The 24,519-nt window shown below is 44.2% G+C and overlaps 1 protein-coding gene across 4 annotated transcripts in view; it reads left to right on the top strand.

Moving 5' to 3' along the window:
* Positions 1-24,519, top strand: part of CEP128 (centrosomal protein 128) — a 226,961-nt gene that overhangs the window by 7,248 nt on the left and 195,194 nt on the right. For all 4 annotated transcript variants that reach the window (XM_066612122.1, XM_066612120.1, XM_066612121.1 and 1 more), the window contains exons 2-7: positions 2,622-2,771; positions 5,308-5,394; positions 8,863-8,986; positions 11,123-11,241; positions 13,210-13,301; positions 15,111-15,183. In XM_066612122.1, the coding sequence (XP_066468219.1) occupies positions 2,628-2,771; positions 5,308-5,394; positions 8,863-8,986; positions 11,123-11,241; positions 13,210-13,301; positions 15,111-15,183 (639 nt within the window). In that variant the 5' untranslated portion in view covers positions 2,622-2,627. The remainder of the gene's footprint in view (positions 1-2,621; positions 2,772-5,307; positions 5,395-8,862; positions 8,987-11,122; positions 11,242-13,209; positions 13,302-15,110; positions 15,184-24,519) is intronic.

The following is a 24,519-nucleotide window of genomic DNA, read 5'->3' as shown; positions in this document are numbered from 1 at the left end:
CAGGGGAAGGGTAGAATGGGGTGGATCAGGTCTGGGAAGGGGGCAGATTTATCGGCAGCAGCATCCACTGACTCTAAACCTCTTTCCTGTACCTGATCCCCTGACCCAGGGCCATGTGATTTTGCTGGCACAAATCTGAGTAGGCCTGGTCGGGCCTTGGAGTCTTACCCCTGGATAAGGGAATAAATATTCCCTCACCTTGAAGAAGTCCCTGTGACTGCTCTCCCCCCCTCCCCCACAAGATGCAGCACGCATCCTATTGACACAGCTACATCAGTGCTGGTAAGTTGGATAGGACTGGGCCTCTTGTTGCATCCAGACTGGATTGGATTACTGCAGTGTGTTTTGTGCGAGTCTGCCTTTTGAAATGTATTACAAAACTACAAGATGTAGCAATGAGGGCTCTTATTTCTAGCTAGTTTTCTGAGCATGTGATTTTACTGCTGCATCAGCATCATTGGCACTGTTTCAAAGGCTAATTGAAAGTGCTGGCTATCATCTTAGAAGTATGTATAGGGTTTGGGATCAGGGTACTCAAAGGATCACATTCTGCGCAGTCTTACTCATCCACCCATATTGTGGGAGGGAAAGCCCTATTCTGCACCCTTCCACCATCAGAAATGCAATTTCTGAGTAAATTGGACAAGACTGTCTCTGTTGTTCTATCCAGGCTGAGGAACTCCTTGCCTTGAGAGACCCAGATGGTGCTTTGCCATTTGGGAAAAAATAGTGCTTTTTCATCTGGATTTTGACCTGAAGTACTGAGTGATTTATTTATTTATTTTTAACTCCATGCTTTGGTTCTAGTATATCTTATTATGTTGCCCAATGATGTTTAGATAAGTCTGCCTAGCTTTATTGTGCTACTGTTGGTAGTCATTTTGAAGGTTTGAACAAAAAGTGCAGGATAAAATATAAATATTTGTAATATACGTTTGCGCCTATTTTAGCATGTTTGGATTATGTGGGTTTCTGGTTTTATTGCCATTTTGCGTATTTTTGGCCCATTTACAAATAGGTGGTGTATGCCTGTGAGATGTTATGAATACCTCCAGGGGATAGTTACGTGGAGAAATGTTGGAGCTACTTGAGATGACTATTGTTAATTTAGTTTTATGAAATAATACATTTTTAGAAGTGGATGTTTTTCCTTATCATCATTTAGGTGTCAGGCATATGTGCAACCTCCTGATTTTAGATATGGGCTACATCAGAATGCCAGATGGAAGGGAGGGCATCAGGATGCAGGTCTCTTGTTGTCTTGTGTGCTCCCTGGGGCATTTGGTGGGCTGCTGTGAGATACATAAAGCTGAACTAGATTGTCCCATGTCCTGATCCAGCGGGGCTGTTCTTACATTCTTAGGTGAAAATACTTTGTATGCAATTAGACCAGTGGTCTCCAAACGCCGGCCCGGGGGCCAGATATGGCCTCTGGCAAGCCTCTTGTCCCCTGAAAGCCTCTGGCCCACTTGGACGAGTGTGACAGTAACTATGCTCTGTTTGTGTCTGAAGGATGTTCTAAGGGCCAGAGAGGTTGAATGAATGAGCCCATTCATTCATTTATTCACTCATCTAAGTTCTGTCTCTAATTTATTTATATAAATTTTATATTTAAATTTTTTTCTGGCCCTCAACACCGTGCCAGTTATTTGATGTGGCTCTCTGGCCAAAATGTTTGGAGACCCCTGAATTAGACTTTTAACAGTGTTGATACTGACTGCTTATTGTTTGAACGTTATTGTCTTCTGCTATGGGCTATTTTAAATTCTGGGAAAATAGAAAAATGGCAGATACATTATTTCAATAAATAATAAAAACATTTGTGTGTGTGTGTGTGTGTGTGTGTGTGTGTGTGTGCGTGCGTGCGTGCGTGCGCATGTCGCAGTGAGTTTCAAGTTTTGCTTCTTCACTGTGTCTCTGGTTGCATCCTGTTTGTTTCGTTCCTTTGAATTCAATTGGGAACTGCCGCTGGTGGGCTGCTGCAAGATACAGGAAGCTGGACTAAATGGGCTCTGGGCCTGATGTAGCAGGGCTCTTCTTATGTTAACTACTGAAAACCGGGTTGACCCCTATCTGCCCAAATGGGATTCTAGACCAGGGGTGTCCAAACATTTTGGCAGGAGGGCCACATCATCTCTCTGACACTGTGTCAGGCGCCGGAAAAAAAAAAGAATTAATTTACAATTTAAAATTTGAATAAATTTACATAAATGAATATATTAGAGATGGAACTTGTGTGAATGAATGAAGGTCTTGCAGTAGCTCAAGGCCTATAAAAGTCCTTGCACAAAGCAAGGCCAGCCTTTCCTTTGCTGCCACTGCTGCATCACGGACGTGAAACAGCAAGTAGTGGAGGGAGCCCTTGTCCCACAGCTCAAGTGAGAGGTCGAACAGTCTTTCTCTTGCTGAGAGGCCAGCATGGGCTCCAGAAAGTCTTTGGAGGGCCAGAGGCTCATTGGAGACTGGGAGCTCCCTGAGGGCCTGATTGAAAGGCCCCGAGGGCCGCAAGTGGCCCCCGGGCTGGGGTTTGGGCACCCCTGTTCTAGACTGTAATGGAATCATGAAAAATGGCTTTGTTCTGCCATTTCATGTTATATAAATGATTTTTTTTGTTTCTTAAGGTACCAATGGCAGATTCCTCTAGTGATTCTGACCACTTCCGTCATAGACTGGGAAGACGGGGTCCTCTAAGAGCTACTTGCAGCAGAATACGGAATCGTGGCACTGAAGATGTTACAGAGAAGATCCAGACTTTAGCAAGCACTTTACAGGTTGTGAAGAGGGATCTGTTTAGCAAAGCATGTTTTATGCATCTTGTGGGAGATAAAAGGAAGGGCTCTAATTTTGCCTAGTGAAACGGTTGACCCGTCTTAAAGTGTTGTATCTATGAGAAATAATGACTTGTTGCTTCCAAAACTGTAAAGTGTATTTTGGAGCACAGGTCACTACAGTTATTCTGGCAGCTGTGCTAATGCAAAATGATGTTGATACAAAATTGTCCAGTCCTAAAGCACGTTTACCTTCAAGCTGGAACCAAACTACATGTTGCGCTATAGGTGCATGCTATTACATGCCTTGCATGCTATTATTATTATTATTATTATTAAATTTTTAGTGTGTGTGTGAGATAAAAATCATTTGGAGGCAAGAGCTGCTCCAGTTCAGAATCACAGTGGAAGAATAGGATTTCCTTCTCATCCTGATCTGAACTCCCCATTGCTGATATTTCAGAAGATGCTCACAAGCACTGAGGGGTCAAATTGCATGTTAACTGTAATGGGTAGTTTGGCTATAACTGATGTTGGAAAGATTTTGAGGGAAAAAATTCATAAGATTAGGATGTCAGGTATCTGTGGTCATAGTTCAGTTTCTTTATATGCAGGTGGGACCTCGGTATCCGCAGGGGAACCATTCTCGGACCCCCAGCATGTACTGAAAATCTAGGATAAAGTAATTTGCGATTTTCTGCTCCTTAAGCCCTCCGAAGGGGACCTTTTAATACATAATAATACATAATACAGGTATTTCTATATTGCCTTTCTTGGTCCTCAGATTTCTCCTCGGACTTAATCAAGGTGGTTTACATAGGCAGGCAAATTTAAATCCCAATAGGGATTTTTACAATTTGAAAGGTTCTATCTTTCAAGAAACCAGAACAATCAGATGTTTCTTTCTTGATCTGGTCGCACATTCTGGCCTCCATCCTCCCATGCTCAGAGCAGATGGAATAACTCAGCTCAGCTTGTCAGCTGCTTCAAGGTCGCACGGTGCCGGTGGCCTCAAACTGGCGACCTTCGGATGTTATCTTCAGGCAAATGTAGGCTCAACCCTCTAGACCAGATCTCCTGCCCTTTTGGAGGGTTCAGGTGGAACCCAGGTCTGGTTCAACATGGGTCCAGAGGACCCTTGTTGAGCCAGATCGATGGATGAAAAATCTGTGGATAAACAGGCTCCACCTGTAGTTTCTTAAGGAGTATATAAATAGCCTACCATGTTTTCCCGAAAATAAGACTCTGTCTTATATTTTTTTTGAACCAAAAAAACTCACTAGGTCTTATTTTCAGGGTAGATCTTATTTCCTGGGGCTTACTCAGAGGAAAGTGTGGCTAGGACTGCAGCCTGTGTGTGTCTACTCAGCAGTAAGCCCTGTTGTAGTCAGTGGGGCTTACTCAGAGGAAAGTGTGGCTAGGATTGCAGCCTGAAGCTGCTGCTCAGTGTGCTGAGGAGAGCTGCCCTGCCAGCACCTTCATGGTTAAGGACACAAAGGGGGAGGGAGGAGAAGTGCTGAGTGCCTGCTGTCTACTCAGCAGTAAGCCCCATTATATTCAGTAGGGCTTACTCCCAGGAAAGCGTGGCCAGGGTTGCAACCTGGAGCTGCCCTGCCGGCAGGTGGAGGGAAAGGACAGAGAGAAGGAGGGTGGAGAAGTGCCTGCTGTCTACTCAGCAGTAAGCCCCGTTATAGTCAGTGGGGCTTACTCCCAGGAAAGCATGACCAGGATTGCAACCTGTGAACCCGAGCCTATACCTGTCTACTCAGCAGTTGTAGTCAGTGGGACTTACTCCCTGAAATGTGTGGAGAGGGTGTTCCCTAATCACCCAGGAGGATCCCTGCCTGCTTGTCTACTCAGAAGTCAGTCCCTTTATAGTTAATGAGACTTACTCCCTGGAACTTGTGGAGAGCCTCAGAGCCTGGTAGGCAGGGTTGCCTTGCTTGCTGCTTCCCGCCTCAGCTCCTCCTCAGCATCCTCTGCCCAAGGCAGCACAGCAGGAGCTTTCTAGGTGGTCACATTGTCCACCCGCCTCGCCCAAGGACCCCTCCCGCTCCCCCTCCTGGCCCTGATAGGTCTTATTTTCGGGGTAGGTCTTATTTTCAGGGAAACATGGTATGTATGATGTGAATTTTTTTTAGTTTTAGTTTAAAATTTCTTCCCTGCTTTTCCGCTAAAATAGTACTCTAGGTGGTTTTTAACACCTTCAGGATCACAGCCAACAAATAACGAAGTGAGGCAATTTGATGGCAAAGCTGAATGTCGGGAACTTGATTCGGTAGACGTTATACACTTGACTTTTTCATTTTCAAAAGCTTTTGTCATAGTCTTTTCTCAAAGTCTCATTAGGTCTTGTTATGGGTTAGTGACTGCTTAAAAGCCAGGAAACACTCTTGGTGCAAAGAGGGCCTGTGCTGCTGAGTACCCAGAAAGTGTTCTGATTTATTCATCAGCAAAGGATTAGAACTGGCAACAGTTGCAAGGTGATAGTGTTTGTGGTTGGGGTTTTGGGTTTAATGTTTCCTATATTTGTCTTAAGGACACCAATCGTAACCTGAAGCATGTGGACCAGATGCTGGGCCAATATCGGGAGTACAACAATGAGCAGGCAGAAGCAATTGCAAATGTGAGCACCTTTTGATCCTTCTTAAATGTCACCTCTATAGAAGTGGGTCGACATGTTCATGTTCCAACCCTCCACATGCCTTGAAGGAGGTCTGGTATTGTAGTCAACTGACCTTGGCATCAGGCGTGTGGGGAATGAGGTGGGGGAAGCTTGTGCTCTGTCAGGCTGCACAATAGTCTGGTATTCTTCTTGCTAACTTCTACTTCAAAAGGTGAGCAGAAAGGACTGATGTGCCTAGTGGTGTTCCTGGCAGCATGTGTCTTTTCTCCCCCCTCCTGTCCTATAAGAACTGGGACACTGCTCCAGACAGAACATAAGATAAGTTCCAGGAGACTGCACAGTAGCCTATCTCTCTGCCTTAAAAAGGCTGCTGTATCAGCCTGTGTCTTGAGAGATCAATAGACTTTCCTTCCTATGTAAAGAAGTTCATTCCTTTTATCAGTGACCTTTGTCCAACAAATCTAGAGCCGATCAAGTGTAGTTGCTTAAATCTCCCTCTCTTGTTTTAGATCTAATAATAATAATCTAAGAGGGGTGGCCAAAACCTCAGCTCACAAACCACATGCGGCTCTTTGACATGTAATGTGCAGCTTGTGGGAATAAGTTGGTTAAACTCCTTTTTGCATTACATTTAAAAGGTAAATAAGAAAGTTTCAGTTGTATTTATAATTATTTGTTGGGTTTGAACTGAGCGTCCACTGGATTAAAACGCAAGTTTAATGTTCGTGGTGAGTAAATATATTTAAGAATTTAAATGCTTCTTAAATATTGCAGTATCTCAAATATCTGAAGTCTATCGTATGTGGCTCTCACGTTAAGCATGTTTGGCAACCCCAGACAGTGATGCTGAACCTGCTATTAGAGCATCTGTTATGTTCCCTGTAGCTAAACTGCAGTGGTGGTGGTGGGGAGGAGTGACACCCAATCATGACTGGAACTACAGCCTGCTGGAAGGGGGTATTTAACTTCTTTGTCCTGAAAATACTCCCCACCCTTCCCCACTAGAAGGTGACTGTAGCCTCTGGGAGGAGGCAGTCATAAGCTTGCGGGGGCAGGATTTTTGTAGGGATAGCGATATGAAGGGGATTAATATGTTTCCCCTGTGCTCCTGATCCTGAATGGCATGCCCCATGGCTCTTTCTCTCCTCAATGAAGTTAAACAACAACCAGAAGCTCTAATGATACATGCAGCATAGCATCTGGATAGACTCTGAGAACCAATTCAAATTTTCAGACCACCTCCTCCCACACACGGTACAGCTTTTTTAGAACTTGAAGTACTTCAGACTATTGGGGTGCATATGTCAATTGCATGCTTGAGTGTTCTCTCCCTCCACATTTCCAACTCTCTGACACGAGGGGGCCGGATAACAGTCCTGGTGGGGCCGCTTTTTATTCTGCAGATTTCACTTGGAATTTAAGAGTCTGCGAAATTGACTTGTAAACAAACGTATGCATCTATTTTTGTGCTCTTGATTCAAGTGTTTTAGAAAAGGCACACGGTGTGCCTCCCCCCCCCCCCAATAGAGACTGTGTAGGAGGCGGTGACTGTTGTGTACTGCAGGTGTCAGATGGAAGGTATCTGAATGTAACTGTGAAAACCATCCCCGGCAAGGGAAAAATACAATTACACAAAACTGTTTTACTTTGTTAACATGAATTCCGACAGATAACGATGAAAAATGCACTTTTTCTAGTCAATTGCTTCTTTTTATCTGTTTGCCAGCTATGGCTCATTTGTAGGGAAATATGGGGTGATTCCAGATGGCTGATTTCTCTGCAGTGATGCAGCCAGAAAACAATTAGCTCCTGAAAGCAACTCTTTGATGAAGTTTGCAAATTAGTATCGCTAAACAGGAACGGGTTGAGGGAGGGGGGGAACCTCGTGGTGCTCATATCAGAATGTCTAGTCCTGTTGTAGCTGGGCTTGTTCCAAAGTGGTCATGCAGACCTTGTTTGGACTACTGGCACAGTCCTGTGTGCTATGTGGGCGTTGGGCATGTTGATTCAGATCCCAATTGCTTGCAGCACTTTGTGACCATATACTAACCTCTCTAGGCCTCAACTGGTGCATGTTTTATCTATTTCTGCCTGTATGTCTTCCTTCCCTGTGAGCCTTAATTCAGTAGTAGAGCACTGCTGAAGGTTCCAGGTTCAATGCCTGGTGTCTCTAGACAGAGTTGGGGAAAGGCTCCTGGAGACCTGCTTCTGGTCAGTGTTGTATTGACCTAAATCAGTGGTTCCTAACCTTTAGGAACCCGCAGACCATTGGGGCAAAAATTGGAATAGTCATGGACCACATGTGGCTGTGGAGGGTATGGTCTTCACCCATTCTGGTGGTCTGTCCCCTAAGTGCTCCTCCACGGACTATCAGAGAGAATGGACTGCCCATAGCTACAGCTGACACTTCAGTGGTTATGTTCTCCATTCTCATTAGTAGTTCATGAGAGATTGCTTGCTCAGTGAGACACTGGAAGTGATCATAGGTGATTTTTTTCCCCTGAGATCTCACGGACCACTTTTCATGGTCTCACGGACCACAGGTTGGGAACCAGTGACCTAAATGGACTAGTGATTAGATTAGATGGTTTGACTCCATCTAACAGCCCAATCCTACCCAAATCTTCCCCCTGCTGATACAGCCGTGCCAATGGAGCATACTCTGTATCTGCAGTGTGTGTGTGATTGGAAAGGTCTCCAAGTGTTTGAATGGAAAGGTCTCCAAGTGTGTGATTGGAAAGGTGAGTTAATGTTTGCTCACTTACTCTGGGCAAGTCCTCTATCGCCACTATGGGATTCTTCGGATCTACACCGGCTATTTAGCAGATGCAAATCTGAGGCATGTAACAACAGTGGTAAGGGAGAAAGACTGCCAATACATCCCCCAATCTGCCTTCAGTATCTGCCCTGTTCCACCCCCTCTTCACATCCACCCCCACTGCTGTCACACCTATCTTTTTAGGTATGGCAGCAGGCCACCAGTGCTGCGGCCAGGTGTAGCTGTGTATCAAAAAAGGCCTTCGGCAGCACACTGTGTGTGCTGCCAAAATTCATTTTACAACAGAACTGTGCTCTGCTGTTAAGCTTTCTATGCACTGGCTCAATCCATGATGGGCTATAAGGCAATTTCATGGGTTCCACCCAGTTACTTTGAATAACTGTACTGTTGAGTGATTCAGTGCACAGGGACCATGAAGCTTGCTTTGTAAGGACAAGGAAGAAAGAATTAAGAAACAGAGGCTATTATTTTAGCCAAGGTGTACTATGTGGTCATGCCATGTAAGGCTTCAATTATATGTGGAGATGTTGTTTTTTTGTAAACGATCATGTTTGGATTCTGACTCCCATCTTCTCTGTGTCTTGTATAAGGAGCACTACATTGCAGTCCAGCTGGCCACTTCCAGTGTAGTTCTTTTCTTTCATCATCACTTTCTGCCTTTCATCTAATGAGCAGTCCTTTTAATGCAGCTTAAAGAAACACTGGAGCAGTCCATAGGACAACTGAGAAGCCAAAGATTATCGAGACATTCTGGAGTAAGAAGCGCATCCCTTTCGAGCTTGTATGCGAGTGACCTGGATGGTGGTGCCCCAGGTATGTTTTCAAGAACCTTAATATATCAAAGTACTTGATACCATTTTTGCTCTGTAGCAACTGAATGAACTAGTAGTAGGTTGCTTGGCACCACGTATGTATGATGGTTGGGAAGAACAATGTGTGAGGTTGCTCAAAAGAATAGGAACTTTCAAAATCTGGGAAATCTGCAGTGAGTAGTGTACCGTATTTGCCGGCGTATAAGACGACTGGGCATATAAGACGACCCCCCAACATTTCCACTCAAAATATAGAGTTTGTTATATACTCGCCGTATAAGACTGCCCCCTCTTCCGCACACCTTCCACACACCAAATAAAAGGTAAAAGAACATCAGATTTGATTTCAACATGTTAATTTATATTCAAATGCTTATGACATGCAGGAAAACTGTCACAAGGCTGTATGTTATCAAACATGTACAGTAAACATAAAACAGTGCAAGTTTATTAAACGTAATTCACTAAAGACAACACACTCCCCTCCTCCTCAGCGCAAGCAACACTCCAAGTGGACCCTATGGACGGGTAGATGCTTCTCAGGAACACAGGCAGACAGCCTTATGGTTCATCTCCTTCACTCTCCTTGTAGCTTAAGTGACAACCCTGCCAGGTTGTGCAGCAAACTAACATCTGGATCCAAGTGGCAATCCTATGGATTGTACTCAGAAGCCAGCCTCACTCAAGTTTTAGGAGTGACTTCTAAGTGTGGATGATGGTGGCTGCAGACACAGAACCTGCGGATATGGGGCCTGCCTGTGGTGCAGGCCAAGGAAATGCATGTGGAAGGAAAACAACACTGGAGAGGCTGGTCAGAACCACACAGGCGGCGAAGCCTGGCAAGGGGCAGCACAGCAGCAGATAAACCTCTATCGAGGCCAGAAAGTGCTGCACCTGAACACCAGTCAAACAGCGGACCAGGCACATCACCGCCTTCACGAGCCACGAGCATCCGCCTGCCGAACGTGGGAATAGAGACGGTGCCACTTCGGGGGAAGGTCTGAAGGTCTTACGAGCCCCGCCCCGAGCGAGCAGAGAGGAAGAGACTCACGCGCCGCGCGGGGTCCCCTTCTTGCAGGCGGTGCCAGGTGGCTGTTCAGCCTCGGCGGCGGCGGTGGCTCCTCGCGCTCCTGGCTCCGCCGGGCGCCGGGGCTGTTGCGGTGCCGGCGCGGGTACTCGGCCTTCCGCCGGCGGGAGGCGGCGACCGCGGCAGCTGCTGCGGCCCGGCCCCGCTCGCGGCCCCCCCGGAGAACTCGGCTGCCGCCAGACTCCTCCCCTCTCTCGGTGGTGGCTGCGGTTCAGTCCACTCCTCCTCCCTGGCCGGCTGCTCCTGTGGCGGCGGCTGCGGCTCTTCCTCCTGGGTCTCCGGCTGCTCGGACGCCCCCGGCATCAGAGCAGCGGGCGGGGGAGACCCAGCGGCGGCTCTCCTCCAGCGCCTGACAGCAGCGCTGCGCTCACCCTGCCTCTGCGCGGCAGATTCCCTCCTCCTGTCGCGTGGGTCCAGCGCCACTGAAGTGCACCCGGCGTATAAGATGACCCCCCCCCCATTTGGAGGCATGTTTTTCAGGGCAAAAAAGTCGTCTTATACGCCGGCAAATACGGTAAATCTGAAGATCTGCTATCTCTTTCTATAATAGAAGGCAAAGTTATTTTTTTGATATTTTGAAAGGGAACTTGCCCCTCAATTTCCTGTGACCCTAGCAATTTGCTAGGTCATCAACTTCTGAACAGCAGTGGTTCTCAAATGTTTTAGCACAGGGACCCACTTTTTAGAATGAGAATCTGTCAGAACCAATGAGAAGTGATGTTATGGCTGGAAGTGACATCATCAAACTAGGCTTCAAACCTAAGCCACAATCAGCAAAAGGTCCCATTGCACAGGGTACTCATGCACAGGGAAATCATTTTGTGCATACTTCTTTATGCTTGCAGATTCAGTCTTGGTGTGTTTGCGTGCATGTATGCTCTTTATATACCCAGTGTGTATTTCCCACTTTTTGTTTTAGAACAGCAAAGCAGCTCACACAATTAAGACTTTAGACATAATAAAAACCAGAAAAATAACAGTTGATATGTTTATGTGTGACTTAAAGAAAAAGTTATGCTGATTTGCCTTTCTGTCTTTTCTCTTATGAAGAGAGTCGACAATTCAAGCCTACCTCTCCTCTCAGGGACTATGGTGAGACACTGGGTACCAGAAGCCGAAGGTCTAGATCTGCTGTCCGATTTGCTGACCGGGGAGATAATCTAGATCAGGTACTAATCTTAACAGAATGTGTACTTCTGCCATCAATGGCTCCATTATAGGGATGTTCCCATTTGTTCATAGTTCAACTGAAGGCGCAATCCTAGAAGCCATTTGGGCCATCCGCGCCCAGGAGTGTCACAAAAGTGCTGTAAAGCACTTTTCAGCACTCGTTGGGAGGATAGGCCGGTGTACAGACTTGCACCGACCGCCCTGCGCCAACACTGGCTCCGGGGAGAGGGTGAGTTGTGTTGGCTGAGCTTGTCTGACGCAGGGGTCGGGGGGCAGAGGGAAGGTGGGTGGCGGGTGTTCCCAGGGCTTGGTGTGCGGGGAGCAGTGAATTTAGCAAAGTGGAATTCGTCTGCCCTTGCGTTCATGGGTAGACCAGAGAACCATGATTAGGATCTTAATTGAAATCAGTAGAATAGTTTGGAATAAGCTGCTGTTACATCAACTGTTTGGGTGAGAATGGACAAATATCTCTCAAGATAGGACCAGTAAAGGTAAGTACAGTACTGTAAGTACTGTAGTTCAGTGGTTCTCAAACATTTTAGCACTAGGATCCACTTTTTAGAATGACAATCTGTTGGGACCCACTGGAAGTGATGCTATTAACCTGGAAGCGATGTCATGGCTGGAAGTGACATCACCAATTTAGGCCTGAAACCTAAGCTGAAATTAGTCAAAGGTTCCATTACACAGTGTGCTCATGCTGTTACTTTTCATAGTTCAGAATTCTAACATTACAGCACATAAGTCAAAGCATAACACACATTAGATCCTTCTCCAACCATACAACCCTCTCCCCTTTCCAGTGTCCTATCTTCTCACCTATTCAGGGCAAAGTACCATGCCTGTCTCCCACCATAAGCCTGCCTGGCTCAGCAGCTCTGTACCCTGTATTTTCAATGGTGGCTCAGCTATGCGACCCACCTGAAACTGGCTTGTGACCTGCCTAGTGGGTCCTGACCCACAGTTTGAGAGACACTACTGTAGTTTGTGTAACACTAAACACAACCAACCGTCATAGCTCTCAGATAGTTGTAGGGATTTTAAAATGTAGTTTGTCTCAGGTTTGTCTGACATTTAAAATTTGGTTATTCAGTGTGTTGGCAGTACTGAAACATTTAGATACTAGTGTAGAGAGCAAATTCTAAAGCTAAGGACTCCCCTTGTAGCTTTGAAATCAGTTCTTCCAATTTAGATCGTGACAGCTAAGCAGCATTTGTCATTTAAAAAATCTTATTTTAGAAGAAGCAAGAGTAGTCTGTTTCTTAAAAAGTCTCTGGAAGTGCTAATTAAGTTTCCTTTTATTTATAAAGCACATAAAATAGATAGGCGTTGTAGAAGGATAAAGACCTTGCCTACAGGTTTACACTCTAATAATAACAACATAAAAAGGACAGGAGGTTGGAGGAGGAGACTGTGACCTTATCAAAATAACTGAGCACTGGTAAATGAGTCTTAAGAAACTTTTGAGAAATGGAGAGGGACTAATTAACCCAGATCTCAGCAAGGTTTGCAAGACAGAATTGGAAAGAAGATGGAGTTGCAAAACATTCACCCAATGTAAAATGGTGCATAGTTTACAAAGAAGAAAACAAATTGATGAATGTGAAGAATGAATAGGAGGAGGAAATTGGAAACTGAGAAAATGTATTGTAAAAGAAATACTTTTCAAACATACTGCTAAGGTCAGACTGAATCAGACTCCTCTGGGATTGACCCAGACTCTGGTGGGTTCTGCATCAGATTCCCAATTGATCTGGGGGTGCGCATGTGCAGACGTGGTGTCTGATATCGGCATGTGTCCTTGCCCTAATTGTGAAGCCTCTTAGTGTTAAGGGTTATGTTGGTCTTAACACACTAAAAACCCAAGATGTTTGTGCTTTGTGTCTATATATGTATGTTTTGATGCTGAAGAAAAATGTGCACAATTAAAATGTCTAGCTTTAATCTGCATGTGCTCACATTTACAGCTCCACTCTTTACACCAGACTTTCAGAGATCTCGGCAGTGGACAAATGCGCTTGGAAGATGACCTCAGCCGAGAAGTTTCAAGAAGAAATAGGTATGAACAGAAAGTGTTTTTTTGTTTTTGCTTTAATGGCTTGGAGTATGTGAGGCTATTCTGGCTCACTTTGCACAACCTATGAGTAGTTCAACTGGATTGTCACCACTTTGCGGTCCGTCGGGCAGTAAGTGGTTAATCTTTAGGGTAGCTACCCATGTAACATATTTCTTTTGTGGGGATGAGTATCATGTAAGCCCCTTTATGAACATGCCAACTAATTTGCAACATTCAGACTTGTTAGAAGATCTTACTCCCTCCACCTAAAGCCTGGCAAAAGTAATTCCTGTTTGTTTAATAAGTTAGACGGTAACTTGCTAGGTGGGGTAGCACTTTTCTGCCTGGAGCTACAGCCAGCCTGGGGTCATGGCCAAAAAAACACACACACACACACACACAAAAACAGAGGGAGGGAAGCAGAAGGAATTGTGGAGCTGAAGTAGAGTGTTGGATTGAGTCACTTAAGTAAGCCCAATGGTGATTGTGCTTGTGAAAAACCACTTTCATGTTGGCATCCTTTAGTCTCGAAGACTATGGTATTGTGTTCTGAATAGTGGTTCTGGAACAGAGTGTCCTCTCCAATGCGCGAAGCTTGGGTAAAGTAGATATGGAGAATAGACTGTTACCCGTGCAGCAAATCCCCCCTCTCCACGTCACTGGAATGGTCCAATGGAAAGGCAGAAGCCAATACGGTTGGTTCCAGCGGCGTCACAGGAGTTGCCAGAACGTGACTGTGTTCAGCCATGAACTGCCACAGGGACTCCGGCTCCGGATTTTGCCTCGAGGTTGACTCCTGAAGCCTTTTCCATAACTGGATGTAGCCACAAGGCTTTGGGAGGTTTGGGAGTTTTCCTTCTCTTAGATGAGCTGCCTTCCCAGGCTATCGAGTCCCATCTACCCGGTGGCTGTTTAGTCACCTCATACGACAAGTACAGCCAAACGGAGGGCCTATTCTTATCCCCCAGCCCCCAGGGGTAAAAAAAAACACACAAAAACTACTTTAAGTCAAGGGAATTCTCAAGTGAGCAGAGCTGTGCAAGTCAGGTGGGTTGAGTTTCAAACACTACTTCACTTGGTGGGGAGCTTCAGCTGCCATAGGCCTTTTAAAATTTAGGAAGAGTTGTTTCTATTCTTGGAACAAACTCTCATTCTTTAAATGACTGCTGTCATATTGCAAATTAAAAAGTCAATTTCTCCCCCCAAATCCATGGTGGGGTAAAACAGTGCTCTACATTGGGCATTACTGCCACTTAACCCCACCCTGGCTACAACTCTGACTCTACCTGTATGGTTTGATTAACATGCACATTTCATGCATGTCGGCAGATCCCATAGATTGTCCCCATAAATTGTAATTGCTATGTAGGTCTGCAAAACATTCCTTAACAAACCGAGTCTGATATTGTTTTGTTGACTAGTTTTTAATTGCAGCTTGGTGTGTGAAGGAAAATACCACTTTTTAAATGCATTTATTTTAAAACAAAATGTTGTATCCTAACTTCTTGGTCATGCTGAATATACAAATTAAATAGCAAAGCAATTAAGAAGCTTGGAGCAGCAGTGTTGAGCAAAGGAGTGTCCTGGTTTTTGTGTGTGTGTGTGTGTATTAGATGTGCTGCTGTAATGTGAATTTGTGATTTGATAGTTTCTTCTAGCCAGAGAAGGCAGAAAAAGCTGCGTTCTGAAATAATGCTTTAATATGTAGTCGCTGTAGTTTCATAATAGTGCTCAAGAATCATTCGCTTAATGTAGCGCATAATATATTTTGAGATGCTTTTGTTTCCTTTTCTGCTGCCTTTTTACTTCAAGAATTGATGCAGAAACGAAAAGGATGTTGGAGGACTTGTCGGATAAACTCTCTGAATCCCAAAAACAGGAAATGGTGAGTCCAGGAAAAAGCATCAGCCTTTGTTAGTGGGGTTGTAAGAAAGAAATGAACAGGCTTTCTTGCACAGCCACTTGGTAGACCACATACAGTTTGCAAACCTTGTTGTGAATGATAGCGTGGTAAAGCATCTCGAGAAGATTATGGAGCATTAGCTTGCTACCTTGGCTACTGCCAAAACTGTATATGAAAAGCAAACCATTTGAGCCCATTGGTTTGGACTGTTCCAAATGGTTACATAAGAACAGCCCCACTGGATCAGACCATAGGCCCATCTAGTCCAGCTTCCTGTATCTCACAGTGGCCCTACCAAATGCCCCAGGGAGCACACCAGATAACAAGAGACCTGCATCCTGGTGCCCTCCCTTGCATCTGACATAGCCCATTTCTAAAATCAGGAGTTTGAACATATACGTCATGGCTTGTAACCCATAATGGATTTTTTCTCCAGAAACTTGTCCAATCCCCCTTTAAAGGCATCCAGGCCAGATGCTGTCACCACATCCTATGGCAAGGAGTTCCATAGACCGACCACACGCTGAGTAAAGAAATATTTTCTTTTGTATGTCCTAACCCTCCCAAAACTCAATTTTAGTGGATGTCCCCTGGTTCTGGTGTTATGTGGGAGTGTAAAGAGCATCTCTCTATCCACATTATCCTTCCCATGCATAATTTTGTGTGTCTCAATCATGTCCCCCCTCAGGCATCCCTTTTCTAGGCTGAAGAGGTCCAAACGCCGCAGCCTTTCCTCATAAGGAAGGTGCCCCAACCCCGTAATCATCTTAGTTGCCCTCTTTTGCACCTTTTCCATTTCCACTATATCCTTTTTGTGATGCAGCGACCAGAACTGGACACAATACTCCAGGTGTGCCCTTATCATCGGTTTGTACAACAGCATTATAATATTAGCTGTTTTGTTCTCAATACCTTTTCTAATGATCCCAAGGATAGAATTGACCTTTTCTACTGCCGCCGCACAGTAAACAAGTGTCAACTTGGGTCGACACTTTCATCAACTTGTCCACCACCACCCCAAGATCTCTCTCCTGATCTGTCACAGACAGCTCAGAACCCATTAGCCTATATGTAAAGTTTTAATTTTTTGCCCCAGTGTGCATGACTTTACACTTACTGACATTGAAACGCATCTGCCATTTTGCTGCCCATTCTGCCAGTTTGGAGAGATCCTTCTGTAGCTCCTCACAATCACGTCTGGTCTTCACCACTCGGAAAAGTTTGGTGTCGTCTGCAAACTTAACCACCTCACTGCTCAACTCTTTCTCCAGGTCATTTATGAAGAGGTTGAAAAGCACCGGTCCCAGGACAGATCCTTGGAGCACACTGCTATTCACCTCTCTCCATTATGAAAATTGCCCATTAACACCCACTCTCTGTTTCCTGGTCTTCAACCAGGTCTCAATCCATGAGAGGATCTGCCCTCTAATTCCCTGACTGTGGAGATTTTTCAGTAGCCTTTGGTGAGGGACCGTGTTGAATGTCTTCTGAATGTCCAGATATATAATGTCCATGGGTTCTCCCGCAACCACATGCCTGTTGACCTTTTCAAAGAGTTCTAAAAGGTTTGTGAGGCAAGACTTACCCAAGACCATGCATTTTCCGCAAAACGTAAGCATAGACCCTGGTGTGCTTGGGAAAGTGAATGGAAAGACAATAAAATAAATTGACAAGTCGCTTGTAGTGCACAGATAAGGACTCAACAGATGCTTTCCCTGTATTTGGATGGCAAAGGCAGTAGTGTAGGGCTTTCCAATACGTGGCGCCTGACGATTAAAGACTGGCATTATGAATGCAACAAAGCTTTTTGTTGTTCCTTGGGAAAAGAGAAATGGTGGCAGCAAGGACTTTGGGAGGATGGGAGAACTGACAGAGAAGTTAAAGCATCTGGGGGAGACTTTTGCAAAGGGAAAAGCAATGAAGGCTCTTCCACTTGAAGGTCCACCACCCTTGCAGAGGTACTTTAGCATGAGTGGATGTCCCTTCATTATCTGGGGTCACTTCTCTCCCAACTGTAGATTATTTATTTTGAAACATGCTTATCCTGCCTTTCTGTTTTATGGTACAAAGGCCAAGGTTGCTAATAATATAAATTACAATCTGTTAAATACAAGTTACAAACAATAAAAAGCAACAGATATGAAAACCGGAAATCATAAGAACAGGAAGGCAGTGCGGAACAAAAATTCCATAATAGCGACACTTCCAGAGAGAAGGCCCATCCCCTAGTTGCCATCAGCTGAGCCTTGTATAGTGGCGGTACCTACAGGAGGGCCCCCAACATTTCTTAACTGTCTTGGCCATGACACTGCCTACATAATGGGTCTCACAGTTGTCGGCATGGAAGCAGGAGCTCTCAACATGGTCCTTGGGAGTCTCTCTTCTCTCAACATATCCAGAGTAACTTCAAGGAAATGGATTTACTTCCTGAGGGACACACCATATGTCACATTCTAACCACATATAACAAAGTCCTGACAGACCGCTCTCTACTGCAAAGTGCTGTTAGTCCAGGATATTTGACTGCAGAGGTGGGGTGTGTGCTTGCTAATGCTTATATTTGTAATATCTCACCCCTATATTTGTCATGCTTATACTATAAACCAGAGGATCCCAAACTCTCCAGGAGAGCTGGGACCTCTGTAAGTTGTTGGGGAGGTGTGGATTGTGACCCATTTCCCCTTAAGGGGGCAGCGACTGGGCATCCCTGGCTGAGGCGTCACAATGCCCTAGTTTGGGAACCTCTGCAATAAACCCTCTCACTTTCCTTGGTTCAGGTAGAAGTCAGCTCCTGAACCAGGTAGATTTGTATTCAAACAATCAAATGATGTCCCCTGTTGAACCATTCATTTCAATCTATGGGACGGGGAATGTTGTCCGAAACCTCATCCTTTGTTCTCACCATGGGTAGAATCCTGAGGGCCAGTTAACAACTGAATAAATTTTAATGTCCTATCATTTCAAAGTGCCTTACTGAAAGAACTGTTGCTCTATCTGTGTTCACTCTACTAACTTGAACAGCTCTTTTGCTTTATGCACAGTGCTCTTTGGAAAGCTCACAGGCAATGGCAGTGTTGCAGGGATCTTGCTGCGGGTGTCTTCCTGTGCACATGACAGTATCCCCTCCTTTTGAAATATCCAAAGGCATTAGAATACTGTAAAGTGTTCTGTGATCTCTTCTCATCTGCAGATTGTGCTACTGAGTGGGAACCTAAGAACTCCTTGTCATGCTATTGAATATAGCCTCAAGGCCTCTCCATGGGTTCCCTTTCAACAACACCCTGGACTCTGGAGGCTTGTTTGATTTTTGTCACTTTTGAAAAACGAAGGAGCAAAGCAAATGTTTAATAATGTTTGTTTCTGAAATGTTGGTGTTTTGACTGTTATTCCATATATCCACAGTATTTTTTTTAAAAACTTATTATTATTATTATTATTTTATTATTATTATTTTATTATAGTATTTATATACCGCTTTTCAACTAAAAGTTCACAAAGCGGTTTTCAGAGAAAATCAAATAACTAAATGGCTCCCTGTCCCAAAAGGGCTCACAATCTAAAAGATGCAAAAGAACACCAGCAGGCAGCCACTAGAACAGACAGTGCTGGGGTGAGGTGGGCCAGTTACTCTCCCCCTGCTAAAAAAAGGAGCACCCACTTGAAAGAGTGCCTCTTACCCAATTAGCAGGGGTATATGTGTTGCAATACACAGTTGATCAACAACGTTAGAGCCAGATTACTATCAAAGTATGTCTCTTGTCATACTACCACTTTAAAAACGGGCGAATACATTGGGCGGAACTGGGGGGGTGTTTGTGATGTGGCTGCTGGTGGGGGTGGATCTGGCAGTGATTGCAACAGCAAGGAGACCTATCGCAGAACAGGAGGTTTATGCAGGGGTAAGGGGACTTAAATCCCCTTTCGCCTCTGAAGCCTCCTGATCCACCCCTCTCCACACTGGATAGATATAGTGTGTCTGTTTTTTGTGCCTGCACCAGCAGGGCGGGAGAAGATAGGATTTGGCTGTTAAATGTCTCATGTCAGGGGGAAAACCTTATATATGAAGCAGTTCTGAATCTTCCCCTGATCAGGTGTTTTATGCATGTAAGTGTTGACTTTCAAGGAGGAAGCTTTCCAGTCACAGAATATTGCATATCAGTGGGAGAATGATGGAGATGGGACAGGAATCAGGGGATCATTCCATTTTCTGAACAAGTACTAAGAGAAAGTGGACATGTAGGAAATAAATAATTGTATCTTCAGATAAACTTTTCCCAATAGCCGGCATGTTGCTCACCTTCAATTTCTACAGCAAATGGTACTAGAGGGCAGGAATCTGTCCCATTTCCAAAGGATATTGTAGGAAGTGCTGAGCTGAGGGATGCTGGTGCCAACTAGAAACCTTCATTATTTGTACAAATTGCCGTACAATGCAGTATGATGTTAGCATGCTGGCAAATACCGTCAACAGAGTAATTAAAACTAATCAGTAGCTGCCAAAGTAGAACAGACATTCTGTGGCACACAGGTTTGTTTGTTTGCACTTGTTGATTTGTAGTGATTAATTATTCCTGATGAAGTTGGCGTTTGGTTTTATGTACCTCTGGCTGCATCCCAAGACCTGTGGATTGGGCCTCTGTCTAAAAAACACTAATATAATACAGTGCAGTCATTTTTCCTCCATTCGTCATTTCATGCTTCCATGTTGGCTTGTGCCTGCTCTATTTCTTTGAATGAGATCACCATTGATCATGAACCATGACTTGCAATTTAAATTCTCACAAGCTCTGCTCCACAGTTACAACTGCTTAGACTTTAAACTGCCCTTGACTCTAGAATGGTGGTTCTTAAGTGCTTGTAACGATTGGTTTCTTCGGGGAGCATTGCTTGAAAACCTTCCATCTAATGTTGTTTGAAAAGTAATTTGGCTCTAATAAATCAAGAATTAACCTTCAGTAATCATGGTTTAATCACCCATGCCTTGATACTTTTAAAATGTCTTTTCCAAAAAGAAAATGTATGAAGTATACTGCTGTTGTATACTGGACCATTAGTTCGTCTGGCCCTGTGCTGGCTGCTCATGGCTCTTCAGGGTTGAACAGAGGTCTTTGCCATCACTTGCTACCTTAACCTCTTGAGCTGAAGAGGCCCGGGACTGAACCTGGAACCTTTCTCATGCAAGGCAAGTGTTCAGCTACTGAACACTTCCAGTGCCCCTTCAGATCGTATTTTTATAGATAACATTCTACTCCCACTAAGTAAATGATGCATGTACAACAACCAAAGTATGTTAAAATCAGGGAGATTGCATCGGTCTGTTTTGTTAAATGATGAATTTGTTGCTTCATGCAAGTTTTAAAAGATCAGTATCCCTGGTAAGGAATGAATACATACAGTTGGCTGTCATCTTACATGCACTGTACTTGCACCAATTAAAGTGTATGTGCTTGACAAACAAATGAGAAACAGTTCAAATATTGCTGGTGATTCCTCATGGTGTTCCACTTACTAAGTACTGTATAGTAATATATTTACATGTGTTTCTCGTAGTGTGATTTTAGTTCTTAAGGAGACAGAATGTGCATTTTGATTTAAGGTAGTTTTGACTAAGCACCATTTTCCTCTTACTTCAGAACCTGTGTGTGTGAATGTATGAAGCTGCTTTCTGCTGTGTCAGTGACTTAATTTGTCTCACTCAGTGTTGTCTACACTGGCTGGCAGCAGCTCTCCAGGCAGCAGACTTTCTTAGGTCCAGCTGGGGATACCAGAGTTTGAACCAGGGACCATCTGTGTGCAAAGCTTGCCCTTTATTAGTGAGCTGTGGACCTACGTGAAGTATCATTGAAGCAGCTGTTGCCCTGATCTTCTTTCCATTCTTGAAGAGCCAGTGGGAAGGGCATCAAGGTAGTGGTAGCTAACCTATTCAGCACGGCTGAAGGAAGAAGGAAAAGGAGGGGAAAAAAATTGTGTTCTTTGTTGTTGCCACCTCGCCCCAGCCAGGTAGGTGAGAGGAGCTGGAGCCACTCTCCTTATATTGAGTTCTGGCAGTGCCTCTTCTTTCTTCCTCCATGTGCTTCTGATTAAAATAAATGGGAAGAGTGTAAGTGCTTCCAGCATGCACTGCTCTTCCTGTTTATTTTCATGTAGAATTGGAGCTAGAGGTAAGGGGGCTGGGCTAGTTTCACCCTGCCTCTTCTCCCCCCACCTGACTGCTTTGCAGCAAGGTGTTGGCAGTGATCAAGCATGTGCATGAGGGGTGTGTGTGTGTGTGTGTTTAATTGTGAGATGATGCATAATGGGTGATGTTTTGACTGGCGACTTGTGTGGGGGCCATGGCTCCCCATTAGGACTACAATCCTATATGTTTATAGCAGGGGTATCCAAACTTTTTGGCAGGAGGGCCACATCATCTCTCTGACACTGTGTCGAGGGCCAGGAATAAAAAAGAATTAATTTATATTTCAAATTGAATAAATTTACATATATTTACATAAATGAATATATTAGAGATGGAACTTATATGAATGAATGACGATCTTGCAATAGCTCAAGGCCTATAAAAGTCCTTACACAAAGCAAGACCGGCCTTTCCTTCACTGCTGCTGCAGCATCACAGTCGTGAAACAGCAAGCAGTGGCGGGATCCCTCATTCACAGTTCATGTGAGAGGTCAAACTGTCACCCTTACACTGAGAACAGTTGTGTTGGGCCAGCGAGGGCTCCAGTAAGTCTCCGGAGGGCCAGAGGTTCATCGGAAACTGGGGGCTACTTGCGAGCCGAATTGGGAGTCCTCGAGGTCCACAAGTGGCCCCCGGGCTGGGGTTTGGGCACCCCAGTTTATAGGGTGGCAGGTATTTTTGTGAGGATTCTGCAGCTCCCTGGCTTGTTCCTGTAGCTCCCCAGGGAGCCACGGCTCACAGTTTGGAAACCGCTGGTGTAGCCTTATTTAGCTTGCAAATTTATTTTGGCTGGTGAAAAACTTACATAGTTTAGCACATGCAAGTGTGTGCAAAATCTAAACAAATGAAACGTAAGAAAAATTAACATAAGGATATTGATGAACATCGTGGAAGTCAAACGAAAAAGGAAAGCACGTGGATGAAATTTGAAATGTGGTTATAATTGAAAACTACAGAGAGAGCAACATGATGAAAGTCAAGTGGATGAAAGTCAAGGTATTGCTGTATTCTTATGAATGAAGGATTCTAGTTGCTTGATGGTAAATTCAGGCATTGAGAGATCCTTGCATTTGGCAATCTTTAGGAAGAAACAAAATAGCTATAAGATGTCTTATTTTTATAATTGCCATGCTGGTATTGATTCTAGTACCTGGGCCAAACCTGTGCTGTCATGATTTGTTGATCATTTGAAACAATATTGTTGCAAAATGTACTGTGCTGCTATTCATGTGATTTTTGCAGTGTATTTTTACATTCATCTGCTTTATTTTTAATTTGATGCAATGAAGCAAAATAGCCACCGTGAAGCTTAAAATAATTATGTGTTTGCATTGCATGTTTAACTCGTACTGATCACTAGAGGGTAGTGTCTACAAACAGATAAAAAGAGAAAAGAAAGAAAGGAGCTCACCATATCACTGGTGTCTTCCTGTTTTCTTTTCCCATAAAACAAATACAGTGAATAAAGATCACATTTGGGCAGTCTTTGATTCATTCAGTTGTACTGTTTTCAACCAGAACTGGATAGCAAATCAGGTCTTGTCTAGAACTTTACAAGCAAAAGTGTACTGCAAGTGGTATGAACAAATTCTGTGGTCTTCACAAAAATCTAATTTTCACATTATGGTAAATGTTGCCCCCAATCCAGTTCCAGCTAGTGAACCTAAATGGGATTGCGTATCCCACTCATATCAAAAGACACATTCGGCCATTCTAATGAGATTCAGATCAGTGTTGCATTGTGGATTCAGGTGTGCATATGCCACAGCTTAATGTGTGAAACATGTTTCTTTTTGGTCTCTGTGCAGTCATGCTTAATAGAGTTCTGCACAGGTGCAGAGCCAACTTTGAAATCTTCCAGGATTTTGTTGGGCATCCTTGCCCCTGCTCTTGACGCATGCATTCCATGTGTCACAAAAGTGGGAGGAGTTGTTTCTCTCTTCTTGTGCTACAATTTGATGTAGAGGGATAGGGCATCCTCCTGCCACTCTTCCCCCCCCCCCCGGGCACATGGAGTACGATGGAGCTTCCCTTGCTTAAGAGCAGTAGCAGAACACTCATTGTAGCACCGAAATCCTTTAAGGTCATTGCTTGCAGAGGACGTCACTATGTGTGTCTGCACACTTGGCCAGTTGAAGAAATATGCTTACAGCCAAGCAACCTGCCCTTCACACATGGATTTCCTTTTCTGGATTAGGGTGAATGATGATAACCAAGGCTTTGTGCTAAAAGGGCACACAAACCCCTTCCATATCTTGGCAAATACTCTGAAGGCGCATGACGCAGCATCATTGTTGAAGCTTAGCACGCCTGTGTCTGGGCAATGCCCAGATGAGCAAACACTCGATACCATCCTGAGTTCCATAGAATAAAGGTGGAATATAAATGTGATGAAATATATGAAGGAATGCTGAATTTTGAGACCTATATAAATGATACATACTTGCACTTGTTTGGTTTGCATAAGTTGTGTCCCTTCTTTTAGTTATAGGGAATGATGGAGAGCTATGCAGGGAACTGTAGCCCCACAGATACTGGAATTCTTGCTCATTCTGGCTTTGTTGAATTCATTCATTCAATTTTTACCCCACTTTTCTCCCCAAAGGGGTACCCCAGGCCCAAGTATATTTCTCCAAGACCTAGTATATTTCCACAGCCTTGACACTTTATTCTCTTTCTCTTTTTAATAAATAAGTTTGAGATACTCTGTACCAACTGTCAAACTATACACTTGCTTTTCAGTTTCAGAATTGTCTCTCTGCCCCAAGTCCTGGCTGCCTCTACTGGCAGCTGCTTCTTCAGCCCATTGTGTTAGAGCCTTGTCCTTGCATACAAGCCATATGAACTAATGGAGAGGGAATATCATGGTTTCAGCAGGCCAAGCTGTCGCTGTCTTCTGAAGATACTTATGGTTGACTAGGTGCAAATAAATTGTAGCATTATTATTACTACTACAAATATTTATGAGTTCACAAAGCGGTTACATAGCAAGAATAAATGATTGTTAATTTAATGTTCAGTAGTTAGGAATGACAGGCTCCAATTTTTAAGGAAATATTAATTTTTTAAAAAAGTAGCCCATCCTCTTTAGTATGTGAATCCTGAAAGTAGCATTTCTGTTATTTACACATGGAGAAGTT

This window comes from Tiliqua scincoides, chromosome 1 (assembly GCF_035046505.1).
Source record: "Tiliqua scincoides isolate rTilSci1 chromosome 1, rTilSci1.hap2, whole genome shotgun sequence".
Lineage (NCBI taxonomy): Eukaryota > Metazoa > Chordata > Lepidosauria > Squamata > Scincidae > Tiliqua > Tiliqua scincoides.
Note: the sequence above shows the minus strand (reverse complement) of the source record. Positions and strands in the feature narration are given on the sequence as shown.